Source organism: Aedes aegypti, chromosome 2 (genome assembly GCF_002204515.2).
Source record: "Aedes aegypti strain LVP_AGWG chromosome 2, AaegL5.0 Primary Assembly, whole genome shotgun sequence".
NCBI classification, from domain to species: Eukaryota; Metazoa; Arthropoda; class Insecta; order Diptera; family Culicidae; genus Aedes; species Aedes aegypti.
The window spans coordinates 181,320,394-181,340,763 of NC_035108.1; the positions used below are offsets into that span (position 1 = coordinate 181,320,394).

A 20,370-nucleotide genomic window follows, 5' to 3' on the forward strand; every position below is an offset into this window, starting at 1 on the left:
TATCCGTGTGACATGGGAACATTTCCTGAAGGTGATTATAGAACGAAGCCACATCTCAAATTTTCTAGAGCACAAGACTTAAAAACCAAACATCGCTCCGCGTTGAAAATTTATCCGATTGGTCACCACCAGCAAGCCAGTAATTTGATAGGTTTTCAGTGCGAACGGTTGTCAGATTCTTTAGGCTTCGTTTTATAATCACCTGAAACCTGGAGAAAATTACCAGAACCCCACTCAGTGCCGTCGGTACCAAAAGTGGGGTCATGGTAAAAAACATTGCCGCATGGATGCTAAATACATGATTTGCGGAGATTTTTCTCATGCTATGGACGTCTGTCCTGTGAAGGAAGATACCGATAAGTTCATATGCGCAAATTGCGGGGGCAATCATAAGTTAAACTATTGCGCTTGCTTTGCGTAGGCGAGTCGTCGAAGTTCGAGCCAGACAGATGAACGGTAATGTCCGTTACGATAACGGTCGTTTCTGGAATTTCCCTGGTAGAGTATCGAACAATGCTCATTTCAGTCAACGATCGCTTGATTAAGAATCATACCCATCAGGAAGATAATAATCATGCTCATTCACAAACTAATTGAAATCCGTCGGGTAGCCGTTCGAATCTTTCAATTTCGAATGTATCTACCCACGGTAAATCCTTTGCCGATATCGTAGCACGTTTGAAAAATAAAATCCCGAATCCCGGGATCAACGCACTCGTGATCCTGCTATAAAGAATATATAGCAGGATTTGCAGAAAGAAATCAAAAAACGTTTTTCACAATTAAGGAACAAAAATTTTGAAAATAAAATTTCTCAAATGGACCCTGGTTCTAAGCCCTTTTGGAAATTATCTCAAATTTTGAAAAAACCTCAGAAGCCAATAACGGCATTGAAAGAGGAAAACAAATTATTACAAACTAATTGCGAAAAAGCTCAAAAACTTGCTATGCAGTTTGAAATCGCGCACAATTTAAATTTAGTACTTACTAGTCCAATTGAAAATCAAGTCACTCAGGACTTCGAAAATATTCTCAATCAAGAAAACGTTTTCGAAAATTCCTGGGAGACTGATTTGAAAGAAGTGAGAACTCTTATCAAAAAATTCAAGAATATGAAAGCTCCTGGCGATGATGGAATATTCCTCATCCTCATCAAGAAACTTCCAGAAAGTAGCTTATCATTCCTAATTGATATATTTAAGTAATGTTTTGAATTAGCATATCTTCCTGACAAATGGAAAAATGCTAAGGTTGTACCAATTTTTAAACCAGACAAAAATCCTGCAGAAGCTTCCAGCTATTATTCAATAAGCTTGCAGTTATCTGTCAAACCGTACACCTCAGATACAACATTTTCATCAGAGCTTCAAGTTTAAATGACTTCCTGTATAAGCTGTTGTTTGCTAAGGCAGCATTTTGGGACCAATATTGGTGACTTACCTGAATTACCTGCTTCCAAAACTCAACTAATAATATTCCCACATAAACCAAAAGCCTTCATTAGAAACCTTCAAGGAGACATATTGTAACGATGAGAGGGGTCAATAAGTTGGTCAGATGAATTTAAGTATCTAGGGCTCATATGCTTGATAAAAAATAACTTTCAAAAATCACGATGAGGGTATCCAAGCCAAATGTAACAAATATGTAAAATAGCTGTATCCACTTATTAACAGGCAATCAAAACATTGTCTGAAGAACAAGCTTGTTCTTTATTGTTTGATTTTAAATGAAATTTTCAGGCCAGCCATGTTGTATACTGTACGAATATGGACTAGATGTTGTAACACCAAAAAGAAAGCTCTGCAAATGATTCAAAATAAATTTTGAAAATGATTTTGAAATTTTCTCTCTGGTACAGTACTAATGAGTTACATAGAATATACAATTGTCTTGCTTTAGCTTTGAATGTTGAAACATTGGAACAAATATCGAATTAAATAAAATAAAATGTTTTTCTAATTCTACTGTACTTGCATCAACAGAACAGTTTACTTAGAGACAATTTCTGCACAAATAACTTGGATTAATTACATGATACACTAACCGTTGGCCACTCAGTATCCATTCATTTGTATCGATGTTCGACGATCCATTTCAATTCAATACCCTAAAACCAAAATAATGATTCGTACTCATGCTCATCAATGAATCCTTGACCGTAACATGATAGCATCTAATCGGTTTTGCAGAAACGCTATACCTTCGCCAGACAATTGCCCATCTCGATGGCAACCAACCAATTGTCAAGACCCCAAATTGATAGATTACACTCCTCTCGATTGCTGTATTCAATCCTACAATCCGCACATGACTCACCGGCACACCCACCCACAGGCGTTCTATATCTACGCATTGAAGGGGAAAAATCCGCAATTTCTCTTCGGTCGTATTAAATGCACTTATCTGATTTCCCATTTTGTTGAGGTCCCCTTTCACTAACACATTTCACTCCGGTTTCTCTTTCACAGGTGTACAGCCTATCCACTCCAGCCCGAAGTATCCATAGCAATAGTTCCAGCCCAAAAGATAAGCTCCGACGAATTGCCGTCTCGCCGGACACTATCATCTGCCAACAGTTGGCACAGGAGGGCACCTACGGAAGGATCTTCTATGGAGTGCTGCATCATCCGCTCGGGGAGACGAGGGACGTCCTAATCAAAACTGTTGTCGGTAAGTCGGATGATTGTTGGTATGCCACTACTGAGGAATTCCATATCAAATCAACCAGTCGCAGAACTCGACCATCTGCGATTTGCAGTCAATTTTACACATATTTTTGGTATGGTAGAAGAAGCGTTTTGCATAGGTAATTTATTTGGAAAATTTTTGCTCTGAAACAGTCGATTTCAGAGAAAAGAAGAAGTTAAAGGGAATCACTTGGAATACAAAAAAAAATACATTGATTTGTTTATTATGAATAATTAAATAGTAGGGGGCTAAGGAATCGAGTGGTTAGAGCCCGCGGCTACAAAGCAAAGCCATGCTGAAGGTGTCTGAGTTAGATTCCCGACATTTTTCAGACATACCGTTTTTAAAACCTCACAGGCCCTTTTCAAAATTTACTTTTGAGTCAAAATTGCCACTTTACGTATGGAAAACACTTATTCTATCACAATTAAAACATGCGTAAAATTTTAATTCAAAATGAAGATTATCGGGCTCAAATTCGACTCATTTTGGATGGAATTCATCTACTGGCCATTTATCTCTTCCCATTCAGCCTAACCGAGTGCGGAATCAAATTCCATTCGATTCCGAAGCCTCTTGTCGTTTTAATTATTTGCTATTGTGCGGTGCATTCAATTGTGGTGATCCACTTTCCATGTCCGCATCGGGTTCGAATAGGTAACTAGCCATTAATCTTCTCAATTTGCTACTCATCCCTTGCGAGGCCTGAGTTTCCGTATCCTGGACCCAACTGTTTGAATTGCCATTAAAAATCGTAGTTGTATTTAGACTGATTTTCTTTAATCAAATGAGCTTTCTGAATTTTATGGAATTAGTTGAATCAGAAATGTACCGTCATATTTCAAACAGTCAACTTTTTTATTAAAAATCTACACTGAATGATCATTTCTTCAATGACTCAAGTCTTCGACATATGAAAGTTATACAAATTCTTACTTTTGAAATCTCCACTGTTCAGAATATGTGTCATGTTCGGAATTTGCGACAAAACGGTATACATACCCGAGCAAAGTTGGGTAACAAAATGATAACAAGTTATGTTATCCGATAACAAGCATTTGAAAACAAAAATTGTTATCATTTTGGTTGAATAAGCAGGCAACATAACAAACGTGATAACAAAAGTTTATACTAAAGATAGCATATAAATAGCTCATTGTGTTATCATTCGAAACACATTGATAACAAGTTTTGTTATCCAGCCAATTTCCCTCATTGATAACTGTCAATTAGTTATAAAGATCGAATTATGATAACAAACATTTGACGTCATTCACCCGTCGGTGGCATCCTCGATCTGACAGCTCAAAATTCGTTGATAACAAGAGTCTTCGTATTGATAACAAAAAATAACCAAATGAAATCATGATGAGCATCTTGTTATCACTATGTTATCCGGTTGTTATTCGACTTTGCTCGGGTAGTCTGCTTAGCAGTTGAAATAGGTAAATCTTAGAACCCAACGATCTAAAATGGCGTATAACATAATAGTTGCTGGTTTGATCAGCACTTAATGCTGAAGAATCCATCATTAAATGATCAGCAAAGATTGAAAATTTACAACTAATTTTTCGTACCATTTACACTTCCTCTTCTCTTCTTTTGCAGACGGTGCCTCGCTCAGTCAAGTGGCCTATCTTCTGTCGGAAGGATCAACGCTGTGTGGGGTGTCCCATCCCAACATACTGTTCCCGGTGGCAGCTGTCACTGAGCTTTCAGGCCCACCGAAAGTTGCCTATCCACTGGCAGCGAAAGGAAACCTCAAACTGTAAGGACTCGCACGGCCCATATCCTTTTCTTGGCATTCGTTTATTTTTCTTACATCACTTCTCCTCGCAAATATCGTGATTTTTGAATCGAAGATTTATTACGACCCCGGGTTTTTCTACGTTTTCACCCCCATTCGTCAATCATGGGTAAACATGGCCAGGCAGGGACTGGAAGAACGATATAGGCGATGACCTGAAAAGGAAAATGCTTCCGATTTGCCTGTCCCATTCAGGGTGGATATCAGCAACAAAATATCTTTCCCGTTGGCACAGACCCAGTGGTGAACTTTTCTGGCGGGGATTTCCGACAAGGCTTTTTCGGTTGATACTTTGTACGGTGTGCTAGAATAAAATGCATATGTCTTGCGACGGATCTGGGAGTGGGACGAGTAACGAAGACAAAATTATACAGGACAAGTGCTGGTATCGAACAAACATTAGCATAGCATAGAAGAAGTAAAGAGTATAGTAAAACTTTAAAGCTAAAGAACCGACATTGCTACTAGTTGTTTTAAATAGGGTTAACGGACCATTTTGCTGCCTCTTTTTGAACATAATTGCGAAACCAAAGAATATTTATACGAGTTTTTAGAAATAATTGTAAGAAAAAAGTAAGAGGTTGTTTCCGAGATACAACCGCCAAGTTGACGTTGGATAACGTTAGCTTCTTCTATTTCCTGGCTTGAGACTGTCACAAACTTATGAAAGATTTCTACTGATAAAATCCAATCAATTTTTATACTATTTGTTGCACGTCAATTCTGACCTATCATGGACATTGTGTGTTATTATTTGGTTGGTTCGGTTAACACTTCAACACCCGATAGAATCGTTCGATGGAAGAAGAAGCATGAGCGGTAACTCTAGCTCCCCAAACAAATATTCCGGTTGAACGTTAGGTCCACGCATGATCCACTAAGATTGATTGCTTCAATGGGTTTCGAAGCCAGTTTGAGGTTGAGGTACTTCTCCATGAAGTTTGCGGACTCCATGTTCTCCTCTTTGCTCAAATCGATGTTAAAGTTGCCAGGCACGATGATTGGCATGATTTTATTTGATACTCGAAGAAGTTCTGCACCATGAAGAACTTCTTCTGCTTCGTCGTGGTATCCGGGGAAATGTAGAGGCAAATCTGCGATTCCAAAGCTCGGCCGTCATGGTCCTGCAAGAAGCGAGGGGTCTAACTGATCGGTTTCGGACATCCAGCTGACTCGTTGTATCCGTGGAGAACGCACCTAAATTGAATTTCAGCACAATTTCAAACAAAACGACCCTTCGGACGCCACGTGCAAATGATTTGTGGGAACATATTTTTCAAAGTGATAGATAGATTTTTTATCGGAGATTGAAACCGAAGATGTTTTGTGAAGTTTTGCTCGAGAGTGCTCTGTGATGGCACCATCAATTGAATTTGTTTCGCGTGACTCGTTTTTATCCCCGAGCGTGTTGATTCAAAAATTGAAAGTGATTTGTGGATGCTCGGTTCGGGATAGATTAAGAATTGCAGTGCGTGCATTTCGATGGGCAGTGTTAAGTTACGGCTCAAGCTATTGTTCATTATTAGAGGAGCGATAGACTGCGGAGGATTTTCGAAAATGGAATTTGGTGAGTTTGTTCTGATCAGCAGCGCATAATAACAATGCGTAAATACTAACCATTTGTCGGCCAGAACGTCTACCGAACGTATCCTTTGGCACTACCCTTTCCATCAACATTCCACAACATCCCGTAACATCTATGAGAGGTCGTAGAGTTCTCTGCATCTTTCTTAAGTAGGTGTTCAATCAATCATTCTATCCCATTCCTTAGCTTTCGCAAGGACGTGGCCAGGACAGCTCTCGATTATCGGAGGATGCGTCAATCTTGTCTAAGAGTTAGAGGTTAGTCCCAAATCACTGACTTTGGTAACGGACAGGAAGGAAGCTACCCTCATACAATTGTCTGTACCACCTACGAATTTGTGCGAAATGCTTAATGCTAATGCTAATGCTAATTTCAAACAAAACGACCCTTTTCAGGGTCACAACAATGAATTCGACGTAAAAGAGTTACAACCAGAGACATTTCATCTATTACTATTAATTGATTGATTATTATTATTTTTTTTTCAAGGCACTCTGTGCTCGTGGCCACTACTGTGCCGGAATCAGTTGGTCTGTAGCTTCTTTATCGATACAGATCTATTTTCAACTTATCTATATTTACATCTACTTTCACTCTCTCCTACTCTTTTTTTTTCATGGACGTTTTATCGATCTCATCGGACCAACCCTGACCACCCTCTATTCTTCTTCATCCTCTCCGTCTGGTCTTAGTGTCAATAAGCCTGCAGTTGCATCTTTGTACAACATTTCCCCGATCGTACCCGGACGACATCCAGGATGATTAAGCCAGTGCATATAGGACTGCCGCTTGATTCCTGCCGGGATGACACCATTATTTTGCTGCAGCCATCCGAGCCACGCGTCTGGATCCTTTGTGCCAGGCATACCAGCTTCTTCAAACTCATCCTCAGCTTCGATCGCGGGGGCCTCAACCGGCCTTCCATCGTGGGAGAATTCTTTCTGAAAAGTGTTGTACCTCCCGTACACATAAGCCACTACCATGGCATTTGAGATGATGGCATTCTTCAGCGGCGTGCCTACTTGTCTAGCCCTAACCGACCTTTCAGAATCTTCCGTTACACCCAGAGTATGAAGGAACAGATGTAAGTCTGAATTGGAGGGCGCCGAGTATAGAGATTTATCAAAAAGACCTAAGTCTCTGAAGTAGAGGGCATAAGACCGGGGCTGATCCATTTCTTCTCCATTCACAGTTAGTTGGTCGTACTGGGTGGCCACGGGCTTAGTCCAGATCCATAGTGCGAATTCCCCGATAGACTTCCCGAACATTTTCAATATAGAAAACGTCGCTACCAGCGCAGAGCAATCCCTCATCCTGCACACTGTGGATCCCATACATGTCGACAAATGCCAGACACTTCGGGTATTGGGCGTATGTAGCCCAGGTCTGGTAATGGATGTACACTTGATCCAAATTAATTTCTGTTCCAGGGGCCTGGGTTATGAGGGCATTCATATGGGTAATAACTTGCTCCCTATACTCTTCTCTGTCGATCCCGATAATACGCAGCACACAGGCTACCGACGCAACTCTTTAACCTCCAATAAAGCGTTCTCTGCGACCAAATCGAGATTACTATTCAGTTCGACCACATTTGCAAAATTGGTGATGCAAATGTTCGATCCCTTCGCACCAATTGCTAGGTTAAAGGAAGTCCATTCCCGTGACAATGTATACTTCTCCCGGGATAACTCGTGCCATATAAACGCAGTTGCGACAGCAGGGGTTAAAGTGCCGGCTGTAAATTGCAGACGAATGGTCGAATGCAAGTTACCTCTGCGATTTTCTGGGATGATGTGTAATTCCATGGGCGGCTTTTCCCCCGGATTATTGCGGAACCACTCCGATGGATAGGTCGGCGGCTTGTCCGTTGCAAGATCGAAATGCGTCATTTCCCGCCGTTTGGCAGGATCTGCCGAAACGCGGTAAACTACTGGATTTAGAGCCATGGTAAAGAACAGGAAAAATATCGACAATATACAAACTGAATACACAAAAACACCGAGCAGGTAGGAGAGAGCTCTGCTGTTAGTGAGGCTAGCTGCCTGCGAAGAGGGTCAGTTTGTCTCAGTCACCATCTGATACTGACGGAGGATGGATGTGCTCCCCAAAGCACGGTCCTCCGTGAAGCGTCTTCTGGTGGCTGGACGGGTTTTTTTGGGGAGGGGCTGGGAATCGAACCCATGACCTTCCGCTTATGAAGCGAAAGCGTATCCTCAAGGCTACAGACCCCCCTAATTTATTTATTTATCAAGTATAATTTTGGTTGATTAGTTTTCAACGGAGATAAATGGCAAACAACGTTTTACCTAGATTCCCGTCGCTCGGGTCGGGCGGCGGTAGCATTTTTGCAGTCTTCTCTGTGTGCGTATTTCGATTCGATCGACAATTTCTTATCAAATCAAAACATCAACAAAGCTGTTGCTGATTAGTTTTAGCTCTTTGTTTGACAAGTTGATACTATGATCGCTCTAGCATGCATTTATATGTAGGTAGCGACGACGACAACGGCATTATTCAAAGTAAGTAAAGTTTGTAAGGATGCTTAAAATATATCCCCGAGCACGATTTCCTTTTCTAAACTCGTACCAACTCATATGGTTGAAATAATTACCGTAAATTCGGGTGAAATTGATCGGTAGGGTGAAATTGATCACCGTGTCACAAAATTTTATTCTTACTAATAGAGCACCAAAATCAATGAATATTGTAGTGAATGAACGTTTGTTTGTCTTAATTATTGTCGAATTGTGTATTGTGAAGTTTTTGCTGTTAAAAGTGTTTGTTTCTATGGAAATAATGTAAAAATGCAGAATCATGTTCGGGCGTGTATTGGAAGACATCAATAAACTTCTAGTTCTAAACAAGGAGTTGAACATGGTGTCATTCTGAAAGCTTGTGAGTTTGCTTGAAATATATCCCCAAAACAGATTTTATCATCAAAATAGGTACCACATTGCTAATTTTGTTGAAATAATTAAATTTTTGTAAGATGTTTTAAAAATCCTTAGGAAATTGCCTACATTTAGGCGTTTTCGGCGGTACTATTGGAATTTAATTATCTAATATTTCCATAAATATTGATTTGTTAAGTATTTAGAAATTATATTCGGATTCAGGGAGCTCAATGTAAGTAAATAGAGAAGGTTTCGAAACTAACAATAATCGTATTGACAAGTGATCAATTTCACCCCGAAATGGGATTACCCAATTTTTTGTTTTTGATGAAATTTTTAGCACTAAAATCACATTTGTTAGAATATTTCGGCACATGAGTCAATGAGACTCACCGTCGTACTTGTTTTCCTGTATAAAGTTGTTTAGCATTGGCAACAGTATAGAACACATATCAGAAAAACCGTCAAAAGTGATCAATTTCACCCGAAATTACGGTAAGTTTCTGTTGGATATCAGGTATTTCCTTAGGAAATTGCCTACATTTAGGAGTTTTGATCGCAATTCTTAAAATTAACTATTCATTATTTCTTTAATTATTGCATTATTAAGAATTTAGCAAGCATATTCGGATGCAGGGAGCTCATATTCATTATGCAGAGTCGTTTCAAAAAATAATAATCGCCTTGAAAAATGATCAATTTTACCCCGAAATGGGATTCCCCCATGTTTTATTTAAGGGATGATTTTTAGCACTAAAAACACATTTGTTAGAAAATGTTGGCACATGAGCCAAAGAGGCTGGCTGTCGTACTTGTTTTCCTGCAATCAGTTGTTTGGCATTTTCATCATTTTTGAAAACAGACAAGAAAAACCATGAAAAATGTTCAATTTTACCCGAAATTACGGTTATATGTAAACTTCAAAACGTCAAAGCCTTATAACAGCAAGAAAAATGTGCGTTTCTATGAAAAATAAGACATGTCTCGATATTTACCATTTTTTCAATAGTTTAGTCATGAAAATCAATAGTTTTCATTATTGGAGTAGATTCGTAGAAAGATTTCCAAACGATTGGTGGAAGAATCTTGAAAATCTATGGGGGCGTTTGAAAGTTATTAACAGTCAAAATCTAACCACTTTTCGTGACGCGCCCGATTTTTCGTTTTTCGAAATTGTACCCCAGTATGTTACCGTAAGACGTTATCCAACGTCAAAAGAACAGACTTTCAACATTTAAGTACCGCAAGAAATGGATATTGATGAGAAATTTCAGTTATAATTCGCACGAAATATTCCGGCAAAACTCTGAAATTATGAGGGGTGTCTGTCGGAGAATCGATATCTTGTCACATCGATATGGGAATGACTATGGACATTTTTTCAAACATTCTATCTAAAATCTTTTAGTGCTTTTCTCTAGTTATACTTCTTTGAACTTATGAAATTAATAGAAAGCATTGTATGTTTCCTAAAGTTAAAGGTGTTAAGTTAGGTTTTTAATTATTCACTTTGTTATTATTATAGTATTAGTGTTATTGTATTATTAGTGTATCTTTATATTTATTGTATTAATCATTGAAATATTGTATATATAACTGCCCTATGACGGCCCATATAGCCCTAGTTGCGCTGGTGGCCGACCAAATAAAATAAATAAAAATAAACTTCTTTGAACTTTTTCCATGAAACCATGGGGTTCAACCAAAAATTCTTCCTGGGATTCTACCAAAATTGTTTTTTTAATCCTCTAGAAATTTATTCAGAGATCCAACCAAAAATTCCTCAGTGGAAAATCCTTCAGGCATTCTTCCAGAGATTCAAAGGTTCCTGTACAAATTATTGTAAATTTCCTCCACTGTTTCCTTCAAAAATCAATACGAAAATTCCTTAATTAATTTCTTCAGTTATTATTCAGGGGTAACTCCAAAGTTGTCTCCAAGAATTCCTCCAGACATTGGTATAACAATTGGTAATGATATTTCCCAATAATTTCTTCAAGAAATTTATCACAAGAAATTCCACCAAGGATTTTTCCAGGACTTTTTTAAGGGCTTCCTTCCATGATTCCTTCTTAAATTCCACAAGGAGATGTTTCAGCAATTCCACTAGAAATTCCTTCAGCGATCCTTTCTAGAATTTTTCTACAGATTCCTCCAGGGATTTAAACAAAAACTTCTCGAGGGATTTCTTCTTGTTTCCTTTCAGAATTCCACCAAAAAATCCTCCAGAGATTTATTTGAGAATTCCTCCAGCGAAACTTTAGGACTTTATGAACAAATTCTATCAAGATTTTTCCCTGTGATTCCACCAGGAATTTCTGTAGAAATTCTTAAAGAGATTGCTTAAAAAATCCTTTCCCAGAAATTAATCCAGGAATTCCCTCTAAAATTCCTCTAAATTTCCACCAAAAATTGATCCTACAAAAATCTTTCAGTGATTTTCCTAGCAATTTGTCCACAGACTTCAGAAAATCCTTCGCCGACTTCCTCTAGATATTCCTTCGATAGTTCCTACATAAATACATGAAGAGATTTACTACAGGAACTGTTACAATGATTTCACCCAGGATTTATACAAGGTTTCACCAAAGAGTTCCTCCTAGGATTCCGCCAAGAATTCCTCCAAGGATTACACCGGGAAGCCTTCAGGGATTCCACGAGAAATACTGCACAAGAGTTCATCAAAACTTTTCACGCAGAATATCAGCAGGAATTCCTTTAGATATTCCGCTTGCAATTTTTTGAGACGTTTCCCCAGGTTATCCTCCGGTATTGTTAAAGGAATCTTCAACGAATTCTTTTATAAATTCCACCAGTGTTTCCTTCAAAGATTTATCCTTATATCTCTGAAGGGACCCTACGAGGCATTTGTCTTGGAATTTCAATAGGAATTACTTTGATATTCTACCAAAAAGAATTTCTGAAACAATTCCTTTCAGTATTTATTGAAGGACGTTTTTCAAGGAATCCACCAGGAATTACCTTAAAGAATCCGTTAGGAAATTCTGTAGGCATTGTTTTAAAAGTTCTTGCAGAATAATATTAAATTGTTTGCGATTTTTTCCAGTGATCTCTTTGTTGATTGCTCCAAAGATTTCTCAATAAATTGCACCATTGATTTTTGAAATTCTTCCTTCAGGGATTCAACCTGATGGCGTTCAGAGAAATGTTTTGTTTGAACCTGCCAGTAAATATCAGTTATTTTGCTGGAGGAGTTTCTGATAACCCTGAAGGAAAATCCTTGTTAAACCTTTGAAGTATTTTATGGTAGGATTTTCTGGCGAAACTCTGGTAGATATTTTTGGTCGAAAATCTAGCGAAACTCTGGTGATATTCCCAGTATTAACCCTAGATGAGCTCCTTGTGAAATTCCTTTAAAACTTCTCTCGAAAAATTACTGGAGAAATAATTAGAGAAAATGCTGGTGAAGTCTCTGAAGGAATAACTGGTGGAATCTTTATAGCAAATTGTGGTCAAATCCCACAGGAAATTCGTTATGGGATCATTGGAGTTCATCTTGGCGGAATCCGGGGAGGAACCTCTGGTGGAATTCTCAAATTCAAATTTCAGGTGAAATTCTAATAAGAAATTTCTGGTGAAATCGTTGGAGGAATTCCTGAAAACCCTCAAGAATACCTGAACCTCTGAAGGAGGAGTTATTGTTGGAGGAACTGATAAAATTCCTTGATGAACTCCTGATGAAATCCTTATAGGAACTTCTGATAAAATCCCTGGAGCAATTCCTGGTAAGTTTCCTGATGGAATTCCTGATAGAATCCCTAGATGATCTACATATTCCATCTATTCTGGTATTCCTAGGAGAAATATTAATGAAATTTCTTGATGAACTCCTTATATATTCTCTAGTGGAACTCCTGATGGAATTCCTGGAGGCATTCCAGAAAGAATCTCTGAAATAATTCCTGATCGAATCCCTAGATAAGATTCAAGTGCAATCCCTAAAGGAACTCCTGATGAAATCTTTGGAGGAGTTTCAGAAGAAATCCATGCAGGAATTCCTGGTGTAATCCCTAGACTAATGACTGATAAAATCCCCAGAAGAACTCTTGATGGAATCCTTAGACAAAATTCCGATGGAATCCCTAGAAGAACTTCCGATGGAATCTCTGTAGGAACTTTCGATGGAATCCATAGAGGGACTCCTGATGAAAACCCTGAAGGAACTCCTGAACGAATCTTTCGTTTTAAATTCATGATTAAATCTTTAGAAGTACTCCTGGTGGAATACCTGAATGAAACCGTGTTTAATTCCCTAGAATCAGGCTTCGGAATTCTCACTCACTCTCACGATAATGGATTTATCCCTCACAGCAATTTTCAGCGATTATCTGCCTTGCGATTTTATCCGTCCACAAAACAAAGCGAAAATACATAATTGCACATATCCACAGCTGTGAAAAGTTTGTTTTCTCTTTCTCCGATCCATGGAGAACTTTTCCTGTATGCATCGCCACAAGCAGCAGTTGGTTTTATGCACCAAATTAACCACTCCTTTCGTCAAGTTGGTGTGGTAGTATGGTTAGCGTGCACGCATCGCGGTTGTTTTTAGCAATGTTCTAGGTTCGAATCCCGTCGCCGGCACTAGTTTTTGTTTATCCACATAGTGATAAATCTCGGGAGCAGTTGGTGAGCGAAAATATGATGGAGTGAAAAATATATTATCCCCGGAGTGGAGTGATTTTCGGTTATCCACCTTCGTAGCTCCAGGGAAAATTAGTGTGAGCGATAAAAGATGTTCACGTGAGGCAGCGAAAAAAGCATTCTCCTTACGTGTGAAAAATCGTAGATTTAGCATCATTGATACGAAAATTCAGAACCCTGCCTAGAATAACTCCTGATTCCTAGAGAAACTCCTGATGGAATCTCTGATGGAGTTCCTGAAGGAATCTCTGAAGGAATTCCTGGTGGAATCCTCACAATAACTTCCCTGGTGAATTCGCTAAAGAAAACGGTTAAAGATTATTGGAAACGCTAGTGAAATATGTAGAAACAACTCAAAAACACTCATTTTATAGATCACTATTGCATCGATGCTGCATACATTCACGCATTTTGACCTGCCACCCATCTGCATCTTCAGTTCATGAGACGTCAAAGCTTCAATTTGACATACTGACGTCGATGTTCATGCAATTTCCCTTCAGACGGTACGAGTTTGATTTTCCCTACAGATGGTACGAGTTGGATTTTACTCAAACCACCGATGGGCGGAGACAAATGTTCGACGAACTGATTGTACTGTCTGTAGGGATGTTGCACGAACATCGATGTCAGCATGTCAAATGGAAGCTTCGACGTCCCAGTTGTTTCTATTTATTCCCCTAGAGATTCCCCACAAATCCACCAGCAGTTCTACCAGAAGTTCAATAAGAAATTCCTCCAGGGATTGTACCAGGAATTCCTACAAGGAATCTATCAGGAATTTCACCAGGAATTCCTCCAGGTAAACCTCCAGGCACTTTTTTAGTAATTCCTTCATGATTCTACCAGGTGTTTCTCAGGAATTTAATCAAGTTTTTGTCCATGAAAATCATGATTTTTCTTTCTTATCGGAATTTAAAAAGGAATATTTGCTTACAAATTTGTATACAATAAATGAGTGACAATCTTATAACTAGACGAAAAGTAATTTCCTAATTTTCTCTCAACCATCTTCGCTCGAAGTTGGGTCCTAGAGTAAAGTACCCAAAACGGTAACGAACTTTCTCCAGTTAATCCATCTTGAGTTCTTCTATGGATTCTATCAGGAATAACTTTAGAACTTTCATCAGAGTTCATCTGGGGATTCCATCAGGAGTTCCTCCAGGGATACCATCAAGATTTCCTGAGATTTTACCTGGAATTCTTCAAGAGATTCTATCAATAGTTCCTCCAGAGATTAAATCCGAAGTTCTTCGAGGAATTTCAACAGGAATTCTTCTAGCGATATCATAAGGAGTTCCTCTAAAGATTCTATCAGGAGTGCCATCAGGAATCTTATCATAAATTCCTTCAGGGATTTCATCAGAAATTCATTCAGAGATTCCACCTAGAATATCTCTAGAGATTGTATCAGGACTTCCTCGAGGAAATGCATTAGGATTTCTTTTAGGGACTGCACCAGGAGTTCCTCCAGGTATTCCATCAGAAAACTTATCAATAATTTCTTCAGAAATTTCAACAGGAGTTTCTATAAAAATTCCATCAGGATTTCCTCTAGAGATTACATCAGAAGTTTCTTCAAAGATTCCACCTGGAATTTCTACAGGGATTTTTTTCAGAAGTATCTCTAGGGACTTCTAGGGATCAAGAGTTCCTTCGGAGATCGCGCCTGGAATTTCTCTAGAGAATATATCACAGGTTTCTCAATGAATTCCATCAGGATTTCTTCTTGGGATTTTTTAAAGGGTTTCCGCCAGGCAAATTATCAGAATCCCTCCCTCAGAAGTTCTTCCAGAGATTTTCTCAGGAGGGCTTCGATAGATTTCATTGGGAGTTTTGGCTTCTAAGATGTCATTATAAAATCCTCCTAGGATTCCATAATGAACACCTTCAGGGATCCATCAGAAGTTCTGTCAGGGATTGTATCAGGAATTTTTCCAAAAGTTCCTACAGAAATTCCTCTACGGTGATTCTGGGTTCCATCAGGCTGTTTCTTACGGATATCTACCGCAATACATAAAGGAATTCTACTGAAATTTTCTCTAGAGGATTCGCCAAGAGATTCCTGCAGGAGCTCTTTAAGGAAGTCCTCCCGGAATTCCTAAACGGATTTCTTCCGGCATTGATCAAGGGATGCTTCCCGATATTCCTCAAGAAAATAATCCCTAAGGAATTCCTCCCGGAATATTCTTGAGGGCTATTACTAATACCTCCATGGATTTAACCAGAAATTCATTATTTCATAAGGCAGCATCCACAAATTACGTAACGCTTTAGGGGGAAGGGGGAGTAGGCTCAAGAGTTACGGCTCATACAAAAATTTGAAATTTTGCATACAAAAAGCGTTACGGAGGGGGGAGGGGGTCAAAAATTTCCAATTTTAGCGTTACGTAATTAATGGACGCTGCCATACTGGGATTACTCATATCTCCCGGAATTTCTCAAAGAATTCCTTGCGGAACTCATCAAGGGATTTCTCCCGAAACTCCTTAAGGAATCAATCCCAGAATTCATCAAGGGGTTCATCCGGATCTTTTTCAAGGAGTTTCTCGCGGAATAACTCCAGGCATTCTTGAGGGTTTTCAGAAGTTTCCTCAGCAGTTTTACCAGAAATTTCTTAGAAGGATTTCACCAGAAATTTCTTATTAGGATTTCAGTAATTTGGAAATTCACCAGTACATCATCCAATGACTATATGTGGAATTCATGGATCCCCGAAGGAGTTCCTACAGGATTCTTTATGGTAATTCCTGATGGATTCCTTGAAAAATAATCCTCCAAAAATACTGAAAGGAATTGATGGAATTTGGGAATCTTCGAAGAAATTTCTGGTAGATTCTTGAAGTAATTTCTGCAGAAATTCCAGGACGAATGCCTGGTAGGGACCCTTCTAAGATACAAGTAATCATGTTTGAAGGAAGCAAAGGAGGAATTCATAAAAGAATTTATTTAAGATTCCCTAGAAGAATACCGCAGGACAACCTGGGGAAACCTCTAGAAAAATTCAAGCGGAATCACTTAAAAAATATCCTGGTGATATCCCGTAAAAGAAATTTTTATGATTTTTTTCCATTGTTTTCTCGTGGAATCCCTGAAGTCTTCCAGGTGGAATCCTTGGAGGAACTCTTTGATGAATGCTTGAAAAACATTTGGGTAGAATCATTTTAAGAGTTCCTGGAGTAAATATTTGCATGTATTTCGGTAGGAATTTTTGAAGGAATTTCTGGAGAACATCGGTGAAGGATTTTCTGGAGGAATCTGTCGAGGAATTACAGTCATCTCTCCCTAACTCGATATTGAAGGGACCATCGAGTTAGGGAGGTATCGAGATACAGAACACAAATTTTTCAATTTTTGAAATTTTGATTATTTCGACAAAGTACATTCAAAATGATAAATTTAATGTGAAAAATAATAAATTTTTAGTACATTTAGCAATTTGATACTTTTCGCAGAACCTTCAAATCTTTAAAAAATCAATTTTTTTATCACCCTGAAATGACTTGTCAACCTTCATTTTACTATCACTATAATCATAATTATCAAATTTATGAAAGTTATTAACATTTTGGGAATATTTGAAAGTTTTCATGGAAATATCGAGTTAGAGAGGTAAACTTGCATAGGAAACTGAAACAGATCGCATCGAGTTAGGGAACATCGACGAACAATTCCTAATAAAAATTATTGGTGTAGTTTTTTATGAAATTCCTGTATTAATTCCTTGGAAGGGATTTCTTGATTTCAATCTTTTTAAAGTTTCTTGAGGAATGGTGGAATCGCAGCAAAAATATCATGATAGAATCTGTCTAGGAATTTCTGAAGTTTCTCTGGAGAAATTCTTAACTAAATTTTGTTGGATTTGTTGGTGGAATTCTTGAAGAAAGCATTGGATGAATGACTGACAAAATCCCTCGGGAAGGTTTTGTATTAATCCCTGGAGGAATCCGTGGAATAATTACCTGAAAGAATTGCTGGGGAAATTACTGATGTAAGTTCTGAAGCAATTCCTTGAGGAGTTTAAAGAGGAATTCTCAAATTCTGGTGAAATTTTCGAGGAAATTTCTGGTGATGAATTTCTTGAGGAATCTCTTGAGAAGTGTCTGAAAGAATTCGTGATATGATTCCTGGGTAATGCGTGATGGAATCCCTGGATTTAACTTCTGGAGAAATTCCTGAAGGAATCATTCAAGAAATTGTTATAGTAATGCTGTCTGGGAGTAAACCCTGAAGAATAACTGAAGAAATTACTTGATGATTTTTTGGGTTGATCTTCGAAAGAATCATTGGAGGAAATCGTGAATTATTTGTAGAGGAACCTTTGAAGGTATCTTTGGATGAATGCTACCTAAAAGTATTCCCCGGAGAAATTTCTGGTTGAATCTGTGGATACATTTCTAGTGGAATTATTGATAAAACTCCTTTTAGAATCCCAGGAAGAATTTTTGGTGGAGTTCCTAGTATAACCTATAGATTCCTGGAAAAACTTCAAAGTAGAATGACTAGAGGAAACCACTAAAAGATTCTGGATGCTCAGAATAATCCCCGACAAAGAGAAGAAATATAGTGTTGCTACAACGAACTTTGACTGTCGGTCAAACGGTTCCATCAACGTAAATCGGTTTGACTAACTTGGGGGTAGAGTCAATGTTGGTCAAACCGTATGAGCATATGTGGGCTGCATAATAATTGCCGATAAAGAACTAAGTATAAAACGCAGTCAGTCCAATCCCTCAGGTTAAAAGAACTTTTGTTTAACAGACTAAACATTGTCATCATTTGGCCGATGGGAATAGTGATGTAAATAGTTTTCTTATTTTTATTCTTTCATCATTATATCGATTATTCAATTTATCAACTCCAGCCACCACAGCACTTATTTTTCCCTTGAAATACGTTTTATGCAAATCCCAACATTTAAGCGTATTATGCAGAATTACAAACTTTAATTTTACATTGAAATGATCATATACACGAGTTGTAAGAATTTCAGCATTATTTTTAAATTCACGAGACATGAATTGGATAGATACCCGACCAGCGGATTACAACATAATTGTAGCACAACTATTTCCAGATTTGTTACACATAACAGAGATTATTTCTTTTTTGTTAGAAACACTTTGAGCTGATGGATGAAATTATAATATGATTGAAATAAAATCAATTATAATGACAAAGGCTGTTTCAATTTAAAACATAATTATAACACAATTTGTTATAAATACTTTAAGAGCAATTGCTTATAACAAATTTTGTTATAATTCGTATATGAAAAACAACAAAATGAGTTACATTTTTGTTTAAATTATAACATAAGTTGTTTCAATTTTGTTTAGTGTAGAGGAAATTGTGTTATAATTTTTGTTATTTCAACTACTAACCAGCCAAAATTATGACATATTTTGTTAGAAAAAGCGCGCTAACTGAGTACCAAAATCTGTTTCAACTCTTTTGTAATCCAGGGTAGGAATTTAGTTTCTTAATAATCCGCTCTGTGATCTATTTTTCCCCAGTGTGTCAATTTAAATTGTTGGTATTAAAACTAATTTTATGAAATTATGAATGTTAATTCATATGAAATCAATTACAAAACAGATAAAGATCAATGAAATACTTATATTGTCGAAATAAATTTGACAATTTTAGAATTCCACAGGATAACATAAAAAAAAGTAAAATAGTGATCAATTTGCCACAGAATTACGGTATGTTTTAAATATAAACCAACTGATGACAGGAAACTTTAAAACTAAAAGCCAGCAACAACAGGAGCTTTTTTTGAAAACATGAAAAACGAATCACTGGACTAAAAGGCGAAAAGGGTCCATATTGTTTGCCGTTGACATGGAACTATATCCTGCAGGCACCGATGTTTTACTTTTCTCAAGCTTTTTTTGACGTTGGATAACGTCTTACGGTAACATACTGGGGTACAATTTCGAAAAACGAAAAATCGGGCGCGTCACGAAAAGTGGTTAGATTTTGACTGTTAATAACTTTCAAACGCCCCCATAGATTTTCAAGATTCTTCCACCAATCGTTTGGAAATCTTTCTACGAATCTACTCCAATAATGAAAACTATTGATTTTCATGACTAAACTATTGAAAAAATGGTAAATATCGAGACATGTCTTATTTTTCATAGAAACGCACATTTTTCTTGCTGTTATAAGGCTTTGACGTTTTGAAGTTTACATATAACCGTAATTTCGGGTAAAATTGAACATTTTTCATGGTTTTTCTTGTCTGTTTTCAAAAATGATGAAAATGCCAAACAACTGATTGCAGGAAAACAAGTACGACAGCCAGCCTCTTTGGCTCATGTGCCAACATTTTCTAACAAATGTGTTTTTAGTGCTAAAAATCATCCCTTAAATAAAACATGGGGGAATCCCATTTCGGGGTAAAATTGATCATTTTTCAAGGCGATTATTATTTTTTGAAACGACTCTGCATAATGAATATGAGCTCCCTGCATCCGAATATGCTTGCTAAATTCTTAATAATGCAATAATTAAAGAAATAATGAATAGTTAATTTTAAGAATTGCGATCAAAACTCCTAAATGTAGGCAATTTCCTAAGGAAATACCTGATATCCAACAGAAACTTACCGTAATTTCGGGTGAAATTGATCACTTTTGACGGTTTTTCTGATATGTGTTCTATACTGTTGCCAATGCTAAACAACTTTATACAGGAAAACAAGTACGACGGTGAGTCTC

At 37.7% G+C, this 20,370-nt stretch overlaps 1 protein-coding gene across 1 annotated transcript in view; it reads left to right on the plus strand.

Moving 5' to 3' along the window:
* The window catches only part of LOC5572107 (tyrosine-protein kinase Dnt), a 320,019-nt gene that overhangs the window by 205,491 nt on the left and 94,158 nt on the right, over nt 1-20,370 (plus strand). Inside the window, exons 8-9 of the mRNA XM_021843333.1 lie at nt 2,472-2,673; nt 4,300-4,459. Of these exons, the coding sequence (XP_021699025.1) occupies nt 2,472-2,673; nt 4,300-4,459 (362 nt within the window). The remainder of the gene's footprint in view (nt 1-2,471; nt 2,674-4,299; nt 4,460-20,370) is intronic.